The sequence below is a fragment of the Solanum dulcamara genome, chromosome 12 (assembly GCF_947179165.1).
Source record: "Solanum dulcamara chromosome 12, daSolDulc1.2, whole genome shotgun sequence".
NCBI lineage: Eukaryota > Viridiplantae > Streptophyta > Magnoliopsida > Solanales > Solanaceae > Solanum > Solanum dulcamara.
In genome coordinates, this window is record NC_077248.1 from 1,278,186 (window position 1) to 1,298,582 (window position 20,397).

Here is a 20,397-nt window from a genome sequence, read left to right on the forward strand (position 1 = left end):
ATTTATCCTTAAAGTAGACATTACTATAAAAGGTCATTCACTTAAGATAAAAACTTTTTTTAATTAAAAGCATAATAGAAGATATATACTCGGATTATTCTTGTTTAAAATTACTTGTTATTATATTTTATATTAGCACACCATTAGATATTAGGACAACCTAAAATTATTATTGAGTTAGCCATACACATAGCCAACCTCTTTTATGATCATTTATCAATTTATAATCGCTAATTAATTTCTTAATCGTTTATCAAATTCATTCTTGATGAAAAACTTATTTGTGTGAAGGGTAGTAGCAAGAACATCAACTTATGGTTGATAATCAATCTCCTTCTTGATCAACAAAGTCATACTTATGGTTGATAATCAATCTCCTTCTTGATCAACAAAGTCATTACCTTAATTTCAAAATTATAGACTCTAAAAGAAAAAAGAAAACGAAGATCTTTGGATTAATTAAAGATTTACAAAAAATGGCCTACATCAAATCTTCTCTTCAAACACAATCTAATATAAATGGACTCTTTAATTTTATTATTTTGAAATATTTAGATGCATATTCGGTATTTACCTAACCCATTATGGAGTTTCGTTAACATGGAAGATACAACAACAACAACAACAACAACTCAGTGAAATCCCACATCGTGGGGTCTGGGGAGGGTAAAGTGTACGCAGACCTGACTCCTACCAATGTAAGACGGCTGTTTCCGAAAGACCCTCGGCTCAATAAGAAGCATAGGAAGAAAGGTCAGGTCTGGAAGATAAATACATTAAATAAAAGTTAGACAAAATATTCATTAGGTCAAATTTCTTATCTAAAATAACTCAATTATCATCTATTACTCAAATAACCACTTGGTCACTTTTCCTTTCTAGCGAAGTGTAATCTTCTTCAATTTTTTTCATTTTTCTTCTTCTTCCGAACATTAAAGGCCCTCTCCTTCTTTTTCTTCTTCTTCGTTAGGTTTTCAGTTAAAAATTTTGTTGAAGCTTCGATTAATAATTTTTGTCAAATTTTTTGCTCGTTTTTATTAGTGTTTGATTCAACTTTGTATCTATTTTTGCAGATTTCCTTTTAAATTGGAAAAGCTTTGAAGATCTATGTCTAATTCTTCTCTTAAATTAATTTTAGACGTGTTCGTTTTTATTGTGCATTTTGGGAGCTCTAATGAACTTGAGCATTCTACTTATTCGAAACAACAGCTAGCGGAAGAGCATATCAACAACCATTGTTGGAGCTTTTAAGTCGAGTTTCATATCCTGAATTACTGCGAATGGGCTTAGGTTTGAGTCAGTGTTATTTCAAAAGATCGAGAATGTTGTGAGGAGATCATATCCCGAATTTGAAGAATTTTGAAGCAGATTTAAGGTGGGTTTTGGTTGATTCACAGCAACAACCATTTTATACATTTATGATACATCGTTATACATAGTTATACACAATATATATGCAATGTTAATACATTATATAACTGTTTTTACAATATCGACACATCACATATACATGCCGTCATTTTTATTGATTTTTTTCCAACACTTGTACACTTACATTAGAAACCCATATATTAACTGTCTTAAAAGCACTTAAAGGTGTGATCTAATGATCAATAAAGTGGGTTGAGCACTCTGAAATCTCAGATACAAAATCCAACCGAGAAACACACTATTTCTCCCCATCCATGGTGGAATCATGGCGGATTCCACCGACAGAAGTTGATCGAACACCATAATTATTAAAAAAATAAATATATATGTACATTAACTTCATTAATTAAAATATAATGGAAGATAAAATTAATTTTTTTTCTTCATATACATGAATAAAAATTTGTATGATGAGACATAATTTAATTTTGGACATTTTCCCATCAAACAATAAAAGCTTGGAAATTTGCAATGTTAACCCTTGCAAAAAAGCCAAGGTGTTGGTTTCTCCCTAAAATCTTCTCTCTGTGTGTAAATTTTGTACGTACATAAATACAGATACACATTGCACCAAATCTCATCAGCGAAAACCTCTATCCTCCATTTCGCCCCCCCCTTTTTCCCCTCTTTTTCTATCTAAATTCTCGATTTTCTTCGATCCTTCGTCTTCGATTGTCACTGTTAGATTCTCAGTAGACCTTTAATCCGATGTTTATACAGTTTTAATCGGATTCATATGATTAAAAATTGTATTTATTGGTAAGAACGTATCGAAATTTCGATCTATGATTATTGGGGAAGAAATCAATTGATTGTTTGGTTGTAATTTGGTGAATTGATTAATCGGATTTCGGTCAAAAATTTTCTGAATCGAATCGGACGGCGGAGATTTGAGGAGAGTGATGGGTAGATAGATAGGTGAAAGTTGAATCGTTTAAGAGATTGAGAAGCAAAAATGCCAGGGTTAGCGCAGAGAAATGATGAGCAAAATGACAATGAAACGACGGCGTTTAACGTTTCTAGAAAATCGATTTCGAGTAATGGGTTTTGGTCAAAGCATCGTGAGGATATATGCTACAATCAGCTTCAGAAGGTAGTAATTGAATTTGAATTGGTTTAATTTACCTTGTGAATATATTTGTTGTTTTTATTGTTTTTTTTTGCTGAGTTATGATTAGTGAATATTTTGAGAAATTAATTGTTTTCTGGAGTTACAAGTGATATGCAGATGTTTTTGTGATTGAGCGATGCAATTGTCAGTAAATGGGGTTGAACTGGTTTGGTATCTGCTTGTTTGTTAGTAGGTTTTACATGTTAATGAATTACTGTTTGTTGCGAATGGAGTTATGATGTTAATTTGATTTATATAGTGTATTGGGCGTAGTTGAAGAAAATATTATAGTAGTAGTAGTAGGTAAAAGGTTATTTTGGTAGATAAGAGATTACATTAGTGTGTAAATTTTGAATTGTTTAATGAAATGTGAAAGTTGTGTAAAAATGAAACAGCTTTGAACAGATTTCAAATGTACCGAAATTGAAAGAATTGTTACCGTTATATAAGTTGGACTCAACAAAAAGATAAGGGATTCTTCGAATTAATTACTTCCTATAGTTTTGGATAACATTAGTATATTACACTGATTCTGTATCAGATAGGCTTTCATGAAACTACTGTTAATTACATACCAATCTGCAATAGGTGTAGTTTTCACTTGAAATATTCTTTAACATTGATTAACTATGAGACGCCCTAATAACTTCTTGCGAACCTTCCTTGTTTCTCTTGTCCTTCTTACTTGATTCGTTCTGGTTGATACGTGCTCAAACATTCGTTATAATTCTAAGTGAGATTAGTCAGGATGCAACACTGACACATTTATAAGATGCCCATCTATGAATCAAGTGCTATGTAGTATTTTGTTGGGATAGGTTGGTTACCTTAAGCCCCTAGGATTTTGGTTTAGTGGTGAGGATGCAGCGTAAGATGTGTGGATTGAGCGCACATCATGAGTTTGAGCCTTTCTGTTGACACGAAGTTGGTATTTAAGTAGAGCAGAGTACAGGGGAGGGTCTATACTTCCCAGAGTTCAGAACATGTGAGAACAATTAGAGTTGGGTCAGTTAATTCATGACTCACAGGGGATTGATCGGTTATTAAAGGAAAACAACTTGGTTACCTTAAACTTCATCCTTTTCTTTTTGGGGCATATCTTGATTTTTATTTTACTTCGGTTTTAGTTGCTTTAATATCAAACGGGAATATTGTTTGGTTATAATAGCTGTAAATTTTAAAGGTCTCTTGGTTGTATTGTAGTTCTGGAGTGAGCTATCACCACAAGCTCGGCAGAAGCTTCTAAAGATTGATAAACAAACTCTCTTTGAGCAAGCTCGTAAGAACATGTACTGTTCTAGATGCAATGGATTACTGCTTGAAGGTTTTTTCCAAATTGTCATGTATGGAAAGTCTTTGCAGCATGAGGATGCAGGTGCTCACCGTCCTTGCAGCAGAGTTGGGACCTTGAAGGATCAATGCGATGGAGAGTTGCGTGCAACAACAGGGTCTGAGTATGATGTTCAAGATCCATCTGTCCATCCTTGGGGAGGTCTAACCACAACACGAGATGGGATGCTTACCTTGTTGGATTGTTATCTATATACCAAATCCCTGAAGGGACTTCAAAATGTAAATTTATTTTAGCTCATAAATATCTTTTCCTTCTTTTCGCCATTCGTTTTCTGACCTTCCCTTTGAATCAGGTATTTGACAGTTCACGTGCAAGGGAACGAGAGAGAGAACTGCTTTATCCTGATGCTTGTGGTGGAGGTGCTAGGGGTTGGATAAGCCAAGGGATGGCAACTTATGGCAGAGGTCATGGAACGAGAGAAACATGTGCTCTTCATACTACCAGACTTTCTGTAGACACATTGGTAGACTTCTGGACTGCCCTGGGGGAAGAGACACGACAGTCTCTTCTGAAAATGAAGGAAGAGGACTTTATCGAAAGGCTCATGTACCGGTGCGTATAAGGCCCTTTCTTCAGCTTGCTGTTCTTTAAAAACTTACTATTATCCTCTCTGTTCATCTTATCCATTAATATAAGTCAAACATTAGATGTGCCTGAATTGACAATTGTTATTAACTCTGGAATTGCAAGTTTGATTGAGTGGTTCAATTATTTTGAAGTCTCATCCTATGAAAAACAATGGTCTGTAGATCAGATGGCTTCCGGATTTGTACTGTTCAAAATCTGACTTTAGCACTTTTGTCTTCTTTAAGTTAAGACACCAGATGGGCTGACTGAAAGACCATATCCAAATTGAAATCAAGATATGGTGGAGTTTCACTTGAGTTGTAAGTTATCATAAAAGGTGAATGACTGGTATTAAACGTAGAGACAACAACATACCCAGTGGAAATCCTACAAATTGGAGGGGGGGGGGGGGTATTAAACGTAGAGAAGTTTATAAAAAAGATCAATTTCACTTGCTTGAAAGGGATAGATCTCGCACTTCAGTCATCAATAGCCCATCTTTTCTCCTGATAATGTGTACCAGATTAGAGAATTTCAGAGCTGAAATAAGGTAGCTCCAACAAAGTTCAGGTGGTGGGATTTTTTCTACAAAGGCTACCTGGGTTAAAGAATGCACCCATTTCGAGTATGTTCAGGGTGATATTTGCAGTTCTGCCGCCTTGAGTGTCTGAAATGTCAGGCTTCACCTTTTCTAATCATTTCTTTATCAAAGTGAATGATGTCTATGAAGATTTTGAATTTTGTACTGCTATTTTTGGAATAATAAATAAGAAAAATCAGTTATAGAGCTGTCTAACTTTAGGCTTATTAAGGACTTTCTTCTAGGCACAGGAAGCTCTTCTGGTGACTAACTTTAGTGATTGTTTGTTCCAATTACATATGGTGAAGGGTTTCTGGCACAATAATTAGCGTTCCATTGAGTTTCTTATATGCACTACATCTTGTCTTACTTGGAGCTTGGTTATTATCTGTCCAGAATTTGGGTACATAACCAGATAAAATAAAAAGATGACACCGGACCCCTCCCTTTTTATTATTGGGGCCTGGGAGTAAATACTAGTCTTTTATTAGCTTCCCAAGTTTGAGGATATATGCATTTGACAGCTAAATATGCTTTCATTTGCTTGATGCCTGTGGGTAAATGTCCCGAATGAGCCCACATATATTAATTTGCCATGGGTTCAATTTTAGTATAAAGTTCAATGGTACCAGATACCTTGCCTTCGCTCTGTCTATGTTATTGTGGTTTGGAGAAGTAATGACATCATACATTAGGTCATGGGAAGGTTCAGGTGTCTGCCAAGTAGTAAGTGTCGTGTCGTTGCCAGTTGATCTTTTTGTTACTGTAGGTGTTTGGTAGCGTGTGTTCTTTGCTATTGGGTTTCAGGAATGGATAAGATTAGTTTACGCGTGATAAAACTACTGACATCTTACTGGTGAGTGGTGACAATGAAGAGTGGTAGAAAAAGTTTGTAGATATAACGTGGTACAATTGATGGGAGAATAAGTTTCTTTGGACTTCATCGTCATGGTTCAAAAAGTTAGATTGGCATGGTCTAGAAGCCCGAAAGAGTAATGGTGTAATGTGCAAGAGCTAAACTGTTTCTGTTTCTGACCTGAAGCATCATCTAATCAATGTTTGCCTTTTTAATGATAGACAACGTATTTTTTAAGGGACTTAATATCAGCAATGCTATGAGCATTTGGTTCTACCTTTTACCATGCTGGAAGTTGAAGTTCAGGTTATGATGCGGTATTATGTTAGGAAAAATCTAGACAAGAAATCTTTATATTTGCCGGCTCTATGTTAGCAAAGTTAATATACAGTTTGCAGTTGTCTTTTGGTTTCCCTGCTTTATGAATGAAATCTGTTCTAATATCTCTAATGTAACCTCAAGGCAATTCCATCAGATGATTAACTTACTGTCAGTTTATTGCTTATCACAGGTTTGATAGCAAGAGGTTTTGTAGAGACTGTAGAAGGAATGTTATCCGTGAATTCAAGGAGCTGAAGGAGTTGAAACGCATGCGCAGAGAACCTCATTGCAGCATTTGGTTTTGTGTTGCTGATGCGGCATTCCAGTATGAGGTGTGATCAATTCTTCATGTTCATCTCTTTCATTGTTCATTTGGTATGCAAAGTATGAAGTGGAGGCAGGCTAAATTTGTGCCCAATTTCATTTTTCCATGGCTATTTTATAGGGGACTGATATTTGGCTTTTTTACCATTTTAATTTTTAGATTTAACTAAATTTAGCCTTTTCTTCTACCCTTCTAATTTTTGGTTTCATGGATTATTAGTAAATTGTTACCATTATGGTCAATAGTCTTTTCTGCATATCATATCACTGATGGTATTTCAGTTGTGAAAAGAGGACTTGAGAGTGAATCACTGGCCCCAACTTCCCCCTTCCACTACATCATCCCAGCTACCCACCAAATGTGGAATTAAAGGAGAGCAAACATGGAGGAACAGGGAGACAAGATATTAATGCTACAGATAAAAAAATGCTACCACTCCTGGAGCTTAGTGCAGATAAAGTGAAAGAGGCTGTTATTTGCACCAAGATTAATGCCATTTTACTCTCTTGTGTTCAGGTTTCTCACGACACAATTGTAGCTGACTGGCATCAGGCCTTCATTGATACCTTTGGGACATATCATCACTTTGAATGGGCAGTTGGAACTGGAGAGGGAAAATGTGATATATTGGACTATGAAAATGTTGGCTTGAGTGGGAGAGTGCAAGTCAGTGGTCTAGACTTGAGCGGTTTCAATGCCTGCTATATCACTCTACGGGCATGGAAACTGGATGGTAGATGTACTGAACTTTCTGTCAAAGCACATGCATTGAAGGGGCAACAGTGTGTACATTGCAGGCTTGTGGTTGGAGATGGTTTTGTTACAATAACAAGAGGGGAAAGCATTAGGAGGTTCTTTGAGCATGCTGAAGAGGCTGAAGAAGAAGAGGTAGTCAAGTTTGTTATGCTCATTAACTATGCCTCTGTCTCCACTATGATTGTCTATAATTGCTACCTTGGATGGTATGGTATTCTTTATGTCAGAAATTCTCACCTTATGGATGTTGCTTGATGTTTTCTTTTCAGGATGAGGATTCCATGGACAAGGATGGAAATGAACTGGATGGTGAATGCTCTCGTCCTCAAAAACATGCCAAGAGTCCTGAACTTGCTCGGGAATTTCTCCTAGATGCTGCAGCTGTAATTTTTAAGGAGCAGGCAAGTCTCTCCTTTGCTTCTGTTGTCAGTAATCAAGTGCCTTAGTCAACTGTCAAGCTGCTCTACTTTGATTTTTTTTACTCTTCAACTTATTTACTTGGTTATAATTATTAATAAAATATTGATTTTGCTTTGTTGAATTCTTCTTAAGCAATAGAGAGGTTTATAGTCTGCTTTGCTTGGAATTCTAGCTACTTCCTGACTGACAATCTTTTTTGCCAGTATGCTGCCTAGTTAAGTAATAGAAATAACTTTAATCATATACCTACATGACTCTTTAAGAAGAGGTTGGCTGGTACCTCTCCTGTGTGGTTTGCGAGCTATTGCACATGAGCGGGGTTTACCCTATGCGCACCCAAAAAGGGTAGCGGCTGCAGGTTCCCTTGTTATGAAAAAAGAGATTAGAGGTTGGCTGTTCTATGAAAACTCATGACTGGGCATTTTTTTAGATCTCTCTCCACAAAATCCACTTGCAGAGGGTTTGAGGACAGTGAGTGAGGGGTGCATTGTGTATAAGTTTATCTGGGATTTTAGATTTTACTCTTCTTAATTCAGTTATAACTTGGGAAAGCCGATCTTTGTTTTTGTGTGGTATTTCTAAAAATTGGGAGACCTAAAACAATGTAATGTAGTAGCTTTATCTTTTTAATGTCCTATGCTTAGTCTTTGCAAGTCTGGTTCTTCATTCCTTCTGTGATGGGGATATGCTCTACGATTAAATGAATCTGCCTTGGAAAGTTGAGATCTCTGTATCTTGGACAGAGACTTTCTTAGACAATTGAATTTCATCTTTTGGTCATTGTGTTGCTTGAAAGTGTTTTGACACTGAAGTTATTTGTAGGTTGAAAAAGCTTTTAGAGAAGGAACTGCACGGCAAAATGCACATAGCATATTTGTATGTCTTGCGTTGAAGTTGCTGGAGGAGCGCATTCATGTTGCCTGCAAGGAGATTATTACTTTAGAAAAGCAGGTATTGGTAGTTATAATTCTGGTGTAGGAAGTTCTACTTGTGAGATTATTTTGCCATTTTAAATTTTCAGAGGTATATTTCAAAATCTTTGATAATCTGTTCAGATGAAACTTCTCGAGGAAGAAGAGAAGGAAAAACGCGAAGAAGAAGAGCGCAGGGAGAGGAGGAGGATAAAAGAAAAGGAAAAGAAGCTGCGGAGGAAGGAGAGATTAAGAGAGAAAGAAAAGGATAGAGAGAAGAAAAGTTGCGACTCAAACCAAAGTAATTTTGCCCCTGATGATGTTTCAAAGGAGGAATTGTCACCTAATGTTGATGAGGAATCTAATCTGATGGGCTATACAGACTCGGTAAGTGAAACTGGTGAAGTTAATTTATCCAGCCCTTTATCACCGAATGGTGAAGATGATCTACTTTTGGATGGATATAATCACCCAAGTATGCAAATCCACTCCGATGATTATTTTGAGGAATTCAATATGAATGAGGGGAATGGCTCATTTGCAACTGACCATGTGAGACATTCTGGGAGGTTGAAATTTCGAAAAGAATTTGAACCAGATTCAAACCTGAAATGGTTCGATGGACGGCGGTTTGCTGTTTCAGGTAGTGGAGGTGCGGCAAGTAAGTATGAGCCAAGACATCGCTGTGATAACTTTGAAGCTTCAAGGAGTACCAACAGGTTAAATAAGCAATTAAGAAATGCTGCAAAATCCAGCATGAAAGATGGTGCCTCCAAGTTTGCTGAGAAGTTAAATTGTTCCAATATCAGGAAGTATGACCGATATGAATCCTCAGATTGCAGCTGTAACCAACACATTGACGACAGAGCTAAGTTGTACCCAAACATGGCCAGAGGAATCGGGAACAACAAACCTGTGAGTAAGTTAGGATGCGAATCAGATATCTCCAAGCCCTACTATGGAACCAAATATAATCAGGTTGAATATGTGCGTGAAAATTGTGCAAGACCCAAAAGCAAAATGGCTATACGTAATAATCTGTCCAGCAGAGATTCATCTGTTACTAAGAAGGTATGGGAACCAATGGAATTGCGAAAGAAATATCCAAGGAGCAGCTCTGACTCTGATGTTACCTTGAGATCTTCAACTTTCCAGATTGAGAGCACCAGAATTGATAAGCATCCTGAGCCTTCTATTTCTAATAATTTGGGAGTGTCCAGTTCTCTTCAGATAAGTGAAGAAAAGGGCATACAAGAATTCAGAAAGTCTAGTTCTGAAACAAAAAGCAATTGTGCAAGTGGTTTTCACTTAGAAGATAAATCACTTCGTTATGTGAAAGAAGTGGCTGAAGATGAAGTTGCTTCATGTCTGATGCCGAGGTCTTCCTCTCAGAGGACTTTGGGTTCATCACAAAGCAGCTCTTCTAATTCTGATAATTGCTCATCCTGCCTTAGTGAGGGAGACAGTGCTACGTCCTTTTCAAATCCACATAATTCAGAATCATCATCGACGTCAGATTCAGAAGATTGCAGCAAAAACTCTGAAGGTAGAGAAACTTCTGAAGTTATGCAGAATGGTTTTGCTGAATGCTACGAAGTTGCACAAGAAAAAAGAAATGCTACTGGTAGAGGTGAGGATGTCAGTTCCCTGACACCAAATTCTGCAGGAACAACTACTATGGGAAGTTTCCCTACCACAGCTGCTTCAACAAATGCGAATGTGAATGGGACTCTTGGCATGCGACCTCAATCCTTGCGTCCACCAGTCCACAATCAAGGCACACACTTCCCAAGGTTTCAAGTTCCTGCGATGGACTATTATTATCAAACTCCACCTTCTTGGGCGGCTGCTCCTGTAAATGGGTTCATGCCATTTCCTCATCCAAACCATTATGTATTTGCTAGTCCATTTTCCTATGGTTTAAACGCGAATACCCATTTCATGCAGCATGGTGCCCTGCAGCATCTGATCCCTCCACCCATTAACCCTGGTCACTTGCCTGTTTTTCAGTCAGTTGCTCCAACCAATGACAGATGCATCAAGGAAAATGCCAAGGTTTCAACAGTTGGTAGGTTAAAAGATCCCCATCAGGAAGCTAATGTGCAAAGGATGGCTCCAGTAGGACAGCACACAATGGAGAAATCAACGAGTGCTGGATCCGGTGAAAATGAGGAGTCTAGAAATTCAGGCTTCTCTCTTTTCTCATTCACGCCCGATCCTTTTTCTCTAAAAGAAGGGATGGTGAGGAACATATCTTCAAATTTGAAAACCAATCACATTGCAGGTGAAAGTGGCTGCAATAAGAAAGAGCCCATTGAAGAGTACAACCCATTTGCTAATCAAATCGAGTTTCCCTTTTCCGATATAGTTAGATAGAGAAGGTGGCTGCCTGCCTGAGATTTCAGTTTCTATCCTCTTCTGAGTGATGGAAGTTTGAGAACTTGTAATTTTGGTGCACAATAATCCACCTCAGGATTTTTTAAAATCATGTCATGACTTCCTTTATATGGTTTGATTTGCTTTGAGTTTTAAAATTGTTTCTTTTCCTGATGCAAGGAGAGTAAAAGTTGAGTTGAGAGGATGTCATTATATTTCAGGTTTTCTTGATGCTATGAGAATTTGTCTTTACAGACTATTGTGGTGCTTGGTTGGCAAGATATCCCTTATATTTAGAATCACAAAGCCATGGATGATGTTATTCAGTACTGATGAAAAGATTGCTTAGATTGGTTATTACTTGTTTGCTTGGAATTTGATCTTTCTTTCATTTGTTAAGGATTCAAGTTTGGTTATTGTCCAACTATCTCAGGGAAGTATCATGTATTCTGCAAATCATTGAGCAGTGGAAGTCTATAAAGAGATGTACTCTTTGAAGCACATCAAGTAGTTAAATAGCTACTACTCAACCCCAAGTTGTATCCCTTCCATTCTATTCAGGTCTATTTCATGCATATTATCAAGTAGTAGGGGTTTAGATATTGAGCGGTTGAAACTTTGAAAAAAAGAGTTTCTGTAGTTGAAAAATGTATGTTATGGACTGTGAACTGAAGACTAAAAGTGAAGTGTCTGTTTAAAATTCCTCTTGGATTTTTGTAGTCACCAGTTAGTTGCCTACAATTATTATTTGATTGTTCTTTATAGACCACCATATCTTCTTGTCCCAGTCAAGCCACATTCTAATTAGACTAGTTATAGATTCGTCTCATTTTCAAGAAACTAATCCATACTCATTGCTAATGGCATTGATTGGTACTTGCCAGTAATATACACTGATAATATAAAAATTGTTTACACTATGCCCAACAGACGTGAGATTCTATCATTTCCTTTAATTAGTGAAGCACGGTCTAAGGAACCTCTTTGTAATATGTCTCTCCTCCCTGTCGACTCTGATTTTATTAACTTTCATTAAGTACTCGATGAAATAGTCCAAGTTAGATCGAACATCATCTGATACTTATGTTCTTGATGGAGGTAACAAGCAAAGGTGGGTCTACATTATAACCCATGGGTTAGTTCACGTGAGTCCAACAACTTTTGCCCAAAGACTTTGCATCTGTATTAGTAGTTTCTAGAAAATCATTGATTGTGAACGCTGTTATTATTGTTGCATCCCTAATGTATTCGACTAAATGCAAGATATTGAGGTTCAGATTTTCATTTGTGTGAAACTGGGATGATTGCAGACTAACCATTAGTTTATCCCTTTTTCTTGTTTCTATGTCAGCCATTACCAGTGTGAGTAGAGAAAATTATGAGACTACTTGCACTACTTTAAGACTTGTTAATTACTTTAACTAGGCCTAGTCTGCAATCATTTTGGCACCACTCTCCTCCTTATACAACGAACGCTCCACCCCCGCTCCCAAAACCCCTTTTTCTTTTCAAATTCTCTTTACTTTTTTTCATCTCTACTGAAGAAAAAGTTATAATCTTTTGATTCAATATCTGAATTGGTAGTTGAGATCAAGTAGCTATAAGGACTTTTTGCCAAAAAAAAAGGTACTGATCATATATTTTCTCTTTATTGTCATCTTTTATGATGATATATTGCCAATCATATAATTATCTAAAGCAAGAGAGGTAGTGGACTAGTAGTTGAGAATATAAAATTTAGGAGTTTGGTAAACAGCAAACTTGTTTATGAGACTTTAAAATGCTATCATTTTGACCCCACACTTGTTATTCTCAAGCCTAAATGCACAGTTTATAAATCTCTGTGATTATATTACTTGGAACAAAACAACCAAATTCTCCCTTCATAAAGGCTTATTACTAAAGTATTCTAGCTACTGAACGAAGGAGATAGCTATGGATTTCGAATCTAAAATTGGGGAAAAATGCGCAGAATGGTTGATCAATAAGGTTGTACAAGAGATTGGGTATCTCATTCACTACAAGAGAAACATCAAATCTCTGGATAAAGAATCTGATAAGCTGGAGAATATCAGAAGTGGAGTGCAGCAAGGAGCGTATGCCGCCCAGAGAAACTTACAAGTCAGTGTTGAGGATTGGTTAACTAGTGTTGATGTCACTACTGCAGATGTGGCTACTATAATGCGACGTAGAGTTGAGGTTGAAAGAGGCTGTTTCTATGGTTGGTGTCCAAACTTGAAGTCGCGTTACTCGCTGAGCAAGACATGTAATGAAATTGTACTGGATGTGATTGGTCTTCAAACTGAAGGCGACAATTATGTGAATTTTTCCTATCCTGCACCACCTGCTCTTGAAAATGAAGTTTTACATAGTGAGGAGTTTGACTCCAGAAAACACAAGGAGGAAGAGGTCATGGAAGCTTTGAGAAATGAGGGGGTCACTATTATTGGGATATGTGGTATGCCTGGTGTTGGTAAGACAACACTGGCTGACAAAATCAGAAAAAAGGCGAAACAAGAAAGGTTGTTTGATGACGTTGTCATGGTAACTGTCAGTCAACAATCAGACTTGATAAAAATTCAGGGTGAGACAGCAGGAGCACTCGATCTGGAATTGCGAGGGGACAATTTCTGGAATCGTGGAGATCTGCTGCGTTCAAGGTTAATGGGCCAGGACAGTGTCCTTATAATCTTGGATGATGTTTGGAAGGCTCTTGAACTAGAGAAACTTGGAATTCCCAGTGGTACCAGCCACAGACATCATCGGTGCGAAGTGACATTCACAACGCGTTTCTGAGATGATTGTGAAGCAATGGAAGCTCATAAGATCATGGAAGTTGGAACCTTATCTGAAAAGGAAGCATGGATTCTTTTCAGGCAGAAAGCCGGTAATTCAGTTGACGATCCTTCTCTTCATGACATAGCAAAACTTGTTGCCAAAGAATGCAAGGAGCTGCCAATTGCAATTGTTACAGTTGCACGAGCGCTAAAGTGTAAAAGCAGGCGTTCATGGGAGGAAGCCCTTGTAGAATTGCAAAGATCAGCACCAATAAATATACCAGAAATGATTGAAAGTGTATATCAACCTCAGAAGGTATGCTATAATCACTTGGGAAGTGATGAAGCCAGGTACCCTTTTTTTTCTTTGTTGTTTGTTTGAGGAAGATAGTGATATCTTGCCTGAACAATTACTTAGATATGGAATGGGGCTTGGCATCTTTTCAGAAATTGAAAATTTAGAACGTGCTTGAAATAGGGTGTGTCTTCTGTTAGAAACATTGAAAGATCGTTTCTTGTTATCCCAAGCTTCAGAAAAAATTGTCAAAATGCATGATGTGGTCCGTGACGTGGCTATATATATTGCTTCTGAGGGAAAGCATATTTTTATGGTAAGTCATGATGTGAACTCAGAAGAGTTCCCAAAGAAGAGATTCTTACAAGCAATACAGTCACATGTCAATTGTTGCAAATAAATTTGATGAGTTTCCTAGACCAATATTTTGCCCAAAACTGAAGTTTCTAATGTTAAAACTCTGTTTTGAAAAGCCATTCAAATTACAGGATGATTTTTTCGATGGAATGAGTAAACTCAATATTTAGCCTTTTCCAGCATCCATTTAGATGTTTTCAAATATGCGGACACTATATCTGAGTAATTTAAGGTTGGATGACATATCCATTATTGGGAAACTTGTCACTTTAGACATTCTCAGCATCAGAGATTGAGATTTAGGTGAGCTGCCAGTGGAGATAGAAAAATTGACCAATCTAATTATGTTTTGAGTTTTGGAATTATTAGGAAGAACTTAAAAGGATTTCACCAGGTGTCTTATCAAGACTAGTTCAATTGGAGGAACTACATATGGTGGGAGTAAAACATTGTACTAACTCCACCTTGAAGGAGCTGGAATCCTTATTGACATTGACTGCACTGACATTAATTGAATGTTTCGGAGATATAATTTACAGTAACCTGGGCCTCCGCCTTTCCTCCAACTTGACACGGTACACTCTAAAAGTGGGTCAACAATCTTATATTAACCTCAATATGGTGTCATCATGGATAATTACAACAGGATTATGGAACTGCAGGTCACTGAGACCACCCCAATGGGTGATTGGATCCGCCACATGTTGAGGAAGAGTGCATCTGTACGTTCAAGAGGAAAGGGCTCCAAGAATGTGTTGACTGAGTTGCAGCGCGATGGATTTCAGAACGTGAAAGCTCTCCACCTGGCTGATTGTTATTCATTGAAACATTCATTAAATAACCACTGTCAGAATAATACTCCGTTCCCCAAACTCGAAAGACTGGAGGTAAGCAAGTGTCATCGTCTACAGTATTTGTTTTGTGTGTTCTTGGTTGCAGGGAGTTCGACAGTAGCTTTGCCTGATGATGATGATGATGAGGATGAGGAAGAGCAGATCTCTTGCCCTGAAGGGAACATGGCACAAGTGATCGAGTTCCCCAATTTAAGTTCCATACACCTTCAATATTTGGATTGCTTCACTCACTTTTGCAGTAACACTGTTGAGAGCATTGAGTTCCCTTGGTTACGGAAAATGCAATTCAGGGGCTTACCTGAGTTCCAAAGTTTCTGGCCTATAGCTAACAACTCCATCACTATCACTGACTCAAATCCTCTTTTTCATGAAAAGGTATGCTTCTACTGCTCTCTATGTGACTATCATGAAGAAGAATTTGACTTATTCTAAATTATAAATTAAGTTTATTTTATGTTAATGGTGAATCAAATTATTGTTGTATAGTAATTTGCTGCTTGTAAACTTCAAATTCTAAATCTGCCTCTATGTTAAAAGGCACGAAACCATGTGATAGAATATATGCGTCCACCACAAGAGTCAGGGGACCAGGTCCCTTGACACAGTCAGTTAACAGAATGCTCAAGGTAAGTGCAGAAGGTAAAATGACACACAATGTTTACGTGGAAAACCTCTTTGCTCAAGGGAGGAAAAAACCACGACCTGACCCTCAGGATTTAGCTGTCAATCTTCACTAAAGTGCAAGAGCAAAGTAAACTATTACAACCTACTCTACCTAGTTACTAACCCTCTTCACCCCTTTGCCCACTACACCACTGCCTCTCAATAATGTAGACTTTTCAAACACACTGCAAAACTAACTCTAGCAATGAAGTCACAGTAAAACGATACATCTGGAAATAATCAAGATTCCTTTATACATCAGGAACTCATTTTACAATATTACACATAAGATTCAAAACTACAACACAGCTACAAAGAAGTGTATCTTGAGCAGCTCTATCAGGTCCCGTGCAACTTTTGTTGAAGTTTTTCTTTTCTTGAGAGAGCACCAACACACGTTTTTGATTGTCAATTCTTAAAGAGAAAAACCAACCAACTTTGTTGTCCAAGGTTTGAGTATATACGTTGGAGATCCACAACCTAGGATTCATTTGATTGGCTTCAGGTCTGCTGTCTCTGCTGGTTCTACCAACCACAACAGAGGATGGCAGCTTTACAGCTGGCTAGTCTGCAACTTGACTTACTCATGGGACCAGGTCGACCAGGTCCGTGTATCAGGTCCTATAGTTTGTTGATCATCAAAACTAAATAACACCATGATATGTTATTGTCAGTAACATATCATGTTACCTTGATACATGTAAGATAAGGTATGATTCATATTTCGATTAATTTGTACTTGAAGCTATATTGAATTTGCATCCGCTATAGACGTACAAGGCTTTCAACATTTGCAGGTTTCTAGTCCCAGCCTGGAAGTGCTAAACATCTGGAGGGCTGACAGCATAACTGCTCTATGGTCTCACCAACTTCCAACTTCCAACTTCAGCAAACTTGAAGAATTGAGAGTATGGAGTTGTGGAAAATTGAGAAACTTGATGTCTCCATCGGTGGCCAGAGGTGCTTTGAATCTCCGAATACTAGAGATAAAACACTGCCTATCAATGGAAGAAGTGATCACAGAAGAGGAACAACAAGGAAAAGGAATCATGACCTTATTTCCCATGTTGGAAGGGCTGGAGATTTGCTATATGCCAAAGCTGGGGCATTTCTTTCTGACGAAGCGTACTCTTGAATTTCCATTTCTCAGATATGTGAAGATTTATCAGTGCCCTGAAATGAAGACGTTTGTCCAACAGGAAATATCTATGAGTACACCGAGTCTCGAAAGTGTGAACCCTGGATATGGTGTGAAAGTAGATGATCTGAATAAATGGACACAACAGAGGTTCAATTACAAGGTTTGTCTTATTCCTCTAGCTGTATAACTAATTGCTACATATTCTAAGGTTCCACTGCTCTCTTTAGGTTTTAGATAGCTATTTAAGTTCGTCAACTTTCTTTTTCTTAATAAGCTAGTCATCTCTCTCTTCTTTTCCATTCTTTGTTTCCTGAAGGAACAAAAAGCTAGTGATGGCAATGAAGCTGAACCTAGTCATGGCAGAAGTTAGGAATGTAGTAAGTACTCAATGAAATAATGCAAGTAAAACCTCGGACATCACCTGATACCTATGCTCGTGATGGGGGTAACAAGCAGAGGCGGATCTACATTATCGTAACCTATCGATGTACTCGAGCTCCCTATACCTTGACTCGAGCTCTCTTACGAGCTCTTTTTATCATTTTCGTTCACCATACTAGTGTGTTTGTAACTTTGACGGAGCTAGGATTTTGAGTTTATCAGTGTTGTATTCTAGAAAAGCAAGCATAGTAGATTTTGGATAAATTGTTTAATACGTATAAAGTGAATTTTTAAACACAAATGCATGACAGAACTCGTAGACAGGGTTGTAGCTCCTCCCCTGATGCCCAGTGGTCAACAACTTAATGAACTGTATACAAATAAAGCTAAACAAACTATCTAAATCAACTTCATCATCAACAACAATTCCCTATTCTACATAAAAACATAAAATCATTCCCAGTTATATTAAGATTTTGGATAAATAAAAAGACCTCCAGAACTCAATAAAAAATATCAGGACGACATGCAGCAGCCACCACTATTCCCACCAGAATCCGAATCCTGGCCAGGAACAATGATCCTGGTTCCCTTTAAAGGTTGTGACTTCCCATAATCAGCTCCCGGAGTTGCAGTAAGCGTATTCTTGCTAATGATTTTATAAATTTCTGTTAAAACTGTCATGAATGCACCCTCGACGTTTGTAGATTGAAGAGCTGATGTTTCCATAAAGAAAAGATTCTCCCTCTCTGCGAATTCTTGAGCATCTTCAACTGGTACAGCTCGAAGACTTCCTAGATCACATTTGTTCGCGATGAGCATTATAACTATGTTCTTGTCCGCGTGACCTCTTAGTTCTTCCAGCCATCTAGCCATGTGATCAAATGATTGGCGTTTTGTTAAGTCATAGACTAGCATCGCGCCAACTGCACCTCGATAATATGCACTTGTTACTGCTCTATACCTGATAGAGAAATGAGAGATTCATTGAGTTACAACAATTATCAAATTGGCTATATTGCTCTGCCCCTTCAAAAGCAGATCCTTTCGAGCATTTTGGAGGATCCAACACGGGTGCAACAATATTTTGACAGACAAAAATGGGATCTGGGGAGGGTAAGATATATGCAGACCTTTACTCCTACCTTTGCAGGATAGAGAGGTTGTTTTCGATGGACCCTCGATTCAAAAGAGATAATTGTAAGACAGGTACCTACCTTGTACAATGATAGAAAAAAAACTCAAAAAGAAACATACATATGGAAGTCTGAATCGCGATATAGACCACTCTTTAGGAATATTTATCACAAAAACAAGAACGTCTCAAATATCCCAAATTTGGTATCAGCTATATGAATCTTCATTGATAACCACGTCGTTCCATTTAGGCTCATCTTGGACCTATACTACACAAAATAAAATGTAAAAAGTACTAGGATTTCTCTATATTTTTGTGTACCTATGACAGAACTAGATTGAAACTTTTAGAGTCGAGTTTACGCTCTTTCCTCCTCTTTCAATAAGCTTTTCATAGCCGTAATCGTACTCAAGTACCCTTGCAGGGGAATCCACTTCTGAGATGGAGAGAATCCCGGGACTCCCAGAAAATATAGGACCTAAACTAAACATTTTAACTCCTAGAACGCCTCAACCCCAAGCAAGTTAGTGTTGTCTATCTGAATTCTCACTGACCATGTTGTTCCATTTAGGCTCATCTCAAACCAATATTACACAAAAATAAAAAGCACTAGGAGTTCTCTCTATTATCTTTTTATACGTCTCTGACAAAACTAACGACTTCTAGAAAACATAGAACCTAAAGTAAACGTACTAACATGCCTAACACATAATCCCAAACTAATCAATATCACCTACTCAATTTTTTTCGCAAAGTTTGCATGATTGCACGAAATAATGAAAAAGACAAACATCTATGCATAAAATTTCGAAAAAAGGAACCAAACATAAAAAAAATTGAAAAATTAAACTGACCTTTCTTGTCCCGCAGTGTCCCAAATTTGTGCCTTAACGGTTTTGTTATCAACAAGCAAAGTTTTTGTTTGAAACTCAACCCCAATTGTAGCCTTTGAATCTAAACTAAATTCATTTCTTGCAAATCTAGCCAATAATTGAGACTTACCAACCGCAGAATCTCCAATTAAAACAATCTTAAAAACATAATCAATCTTTTGATTATAATGATCTACATACAAATTCGACGACATTATAAACCGAAAAATTTCCCCTTCAACCCGAAATTTGTATCAATGTCTCTTCCAAATCTCAGTATTATAGCATATGATTGAGAATTAGAGTTGTGTTAATCGAAATTCGTATCGAAAAAGATACAAATAAATCAAGATCTCAGAAAATATGGAAATGACCTAGATCAATTTCTCATAAATTTGAAATTATGTGTGAAATTGTATGATAATTTGGAAGAAATATTCAGAATTTGCTTCATACATTCATGGGAAAGATGAGAAATTGGAGAGAAAAAATAAAATACCAACGGTTAGTGTGGGTCCCTTCAACTGTTTTCTGGAAAAGGAAAAAAATATAAGGAAAAAAGTTTTTCTTATATATTTTTTCTTTTTTGTTCTGGATTTTATGATACAAATAAATTGTCATGGACACTGTTAACATATTTAGAAAATGTTGAAAAAGTATATAAATTTAGTAAATCCTTTTTTTTTAATAATCAATACTGAAAATGTCCACTCCATTTAATTAACGGATATAAATAAATAAAGAGGAACGTATACTTGTATGTTTGTTTTTAAATAATATTTGTGGATGTGTGAACCCACTTACTCGTAGCACATATATATTGTCCGCTTTAATCTAATAGATTTTATTATACGGACTTATATTTAGGCCATGTCATCATCACATCTAAAAATTTGTGCAACCGTTTGAAC

At 37.2% G+C, this 20,397-nt stretch overlaps 2 protein-coding genes and 1 pseudogene across 2 annotated transcripts; 2 read left to right on the forward strand and 1 right to left on the reverse strand.

Moving 5' to 3' along the window:
- The first annotated feature begins 1,919 nt into the window (after positions 1–1,919).
- LOC129875543 (uncharacterized) lies at positions 1,920–11,314 on the forward strand. The gene is made up of 8 exons (XM_055950853.1): positions 1,920–2,524; positions 3,746–4,114; positions 4,189–4,448; positions 6,411–6,552; positions 7,062–7,433; positions 7,571–7,702; positions 8,544–8,672; positions 8,777–11,314. Exons 1-8 carry the CDS (start codon positions 2,387–2,389, stop codon positions 11,006–11,008), a joined length of 3,774 nt encoding a protein of 1,257 aa, XP_055806828.1. The 5' UTR covers positions 1,920–2,386; the 3' UTR covers positions 11,009–11,314.
- Positions 11,315–12,742: 1,428 nt separating this feature from the next.
- Positions 12,743–17,715, forward strand: LOC129875500 (probable disease resistance protein At1g61300; annotated as a pseudogene).
- Positions 17,716–17,992: 277 nt separating this feature from the next.
- On the reverse strand, positions 17,993–19,701 carry LOC129877007 (ras-related protein RABA4d-like). The gene is made up of 2 exons (XM_055952483.1): positions 19,469–19,701; positions 17,993–18,440 (listed from the first exon to the last, which is right to left on the reverse strand). The coding sequence occupies exons 1-2, from the start codon at positions 19,699–19,701 to the stop codon at positions 17,993–17,995; spliced, it is 681 nt and encodes a 226-aa protein (XP_055808458.1).
- Positions 19,702–20,397: the final 696 nt, after the last annotated feature.

Coding starts and splice junctions, on each gene's coding strand:
- LOC129877007 (XM_055952483.1), bottom strand. CDS start 19,701: ATGTCGTCGAATTTGTATGTAGATCATTATAATCAAAAGATTGATTAT. Junction 18,441..19,468: donor GACACTGCGGGACAAGAAAG/GTCAGTTTAATT, acceptor TTTCTCTATCAG/GTATAGAGCAGTAACAAGTG.
- LOC129875543 (XM_055950853.1), top strand. CDS start 2,387: ATGCCAGGGTTAGCGCAGAGAAATGATGAGCAAAATGACAATGAAACG. Junction 2,525..3,745: donor GCTACAATCAGCTTCAGAAG/GTAGTAATTGAA, acceptor GTTGTATTGTAG/TTCTGGAGTGAGCTATCACC. Junction 6,553..7,061: donor ATGCGGCATTCCAGTATGAG/GTGTGATCAATT, acceptor TCTTGTGTTCAG/GTTTCTCACGACACAATTGT.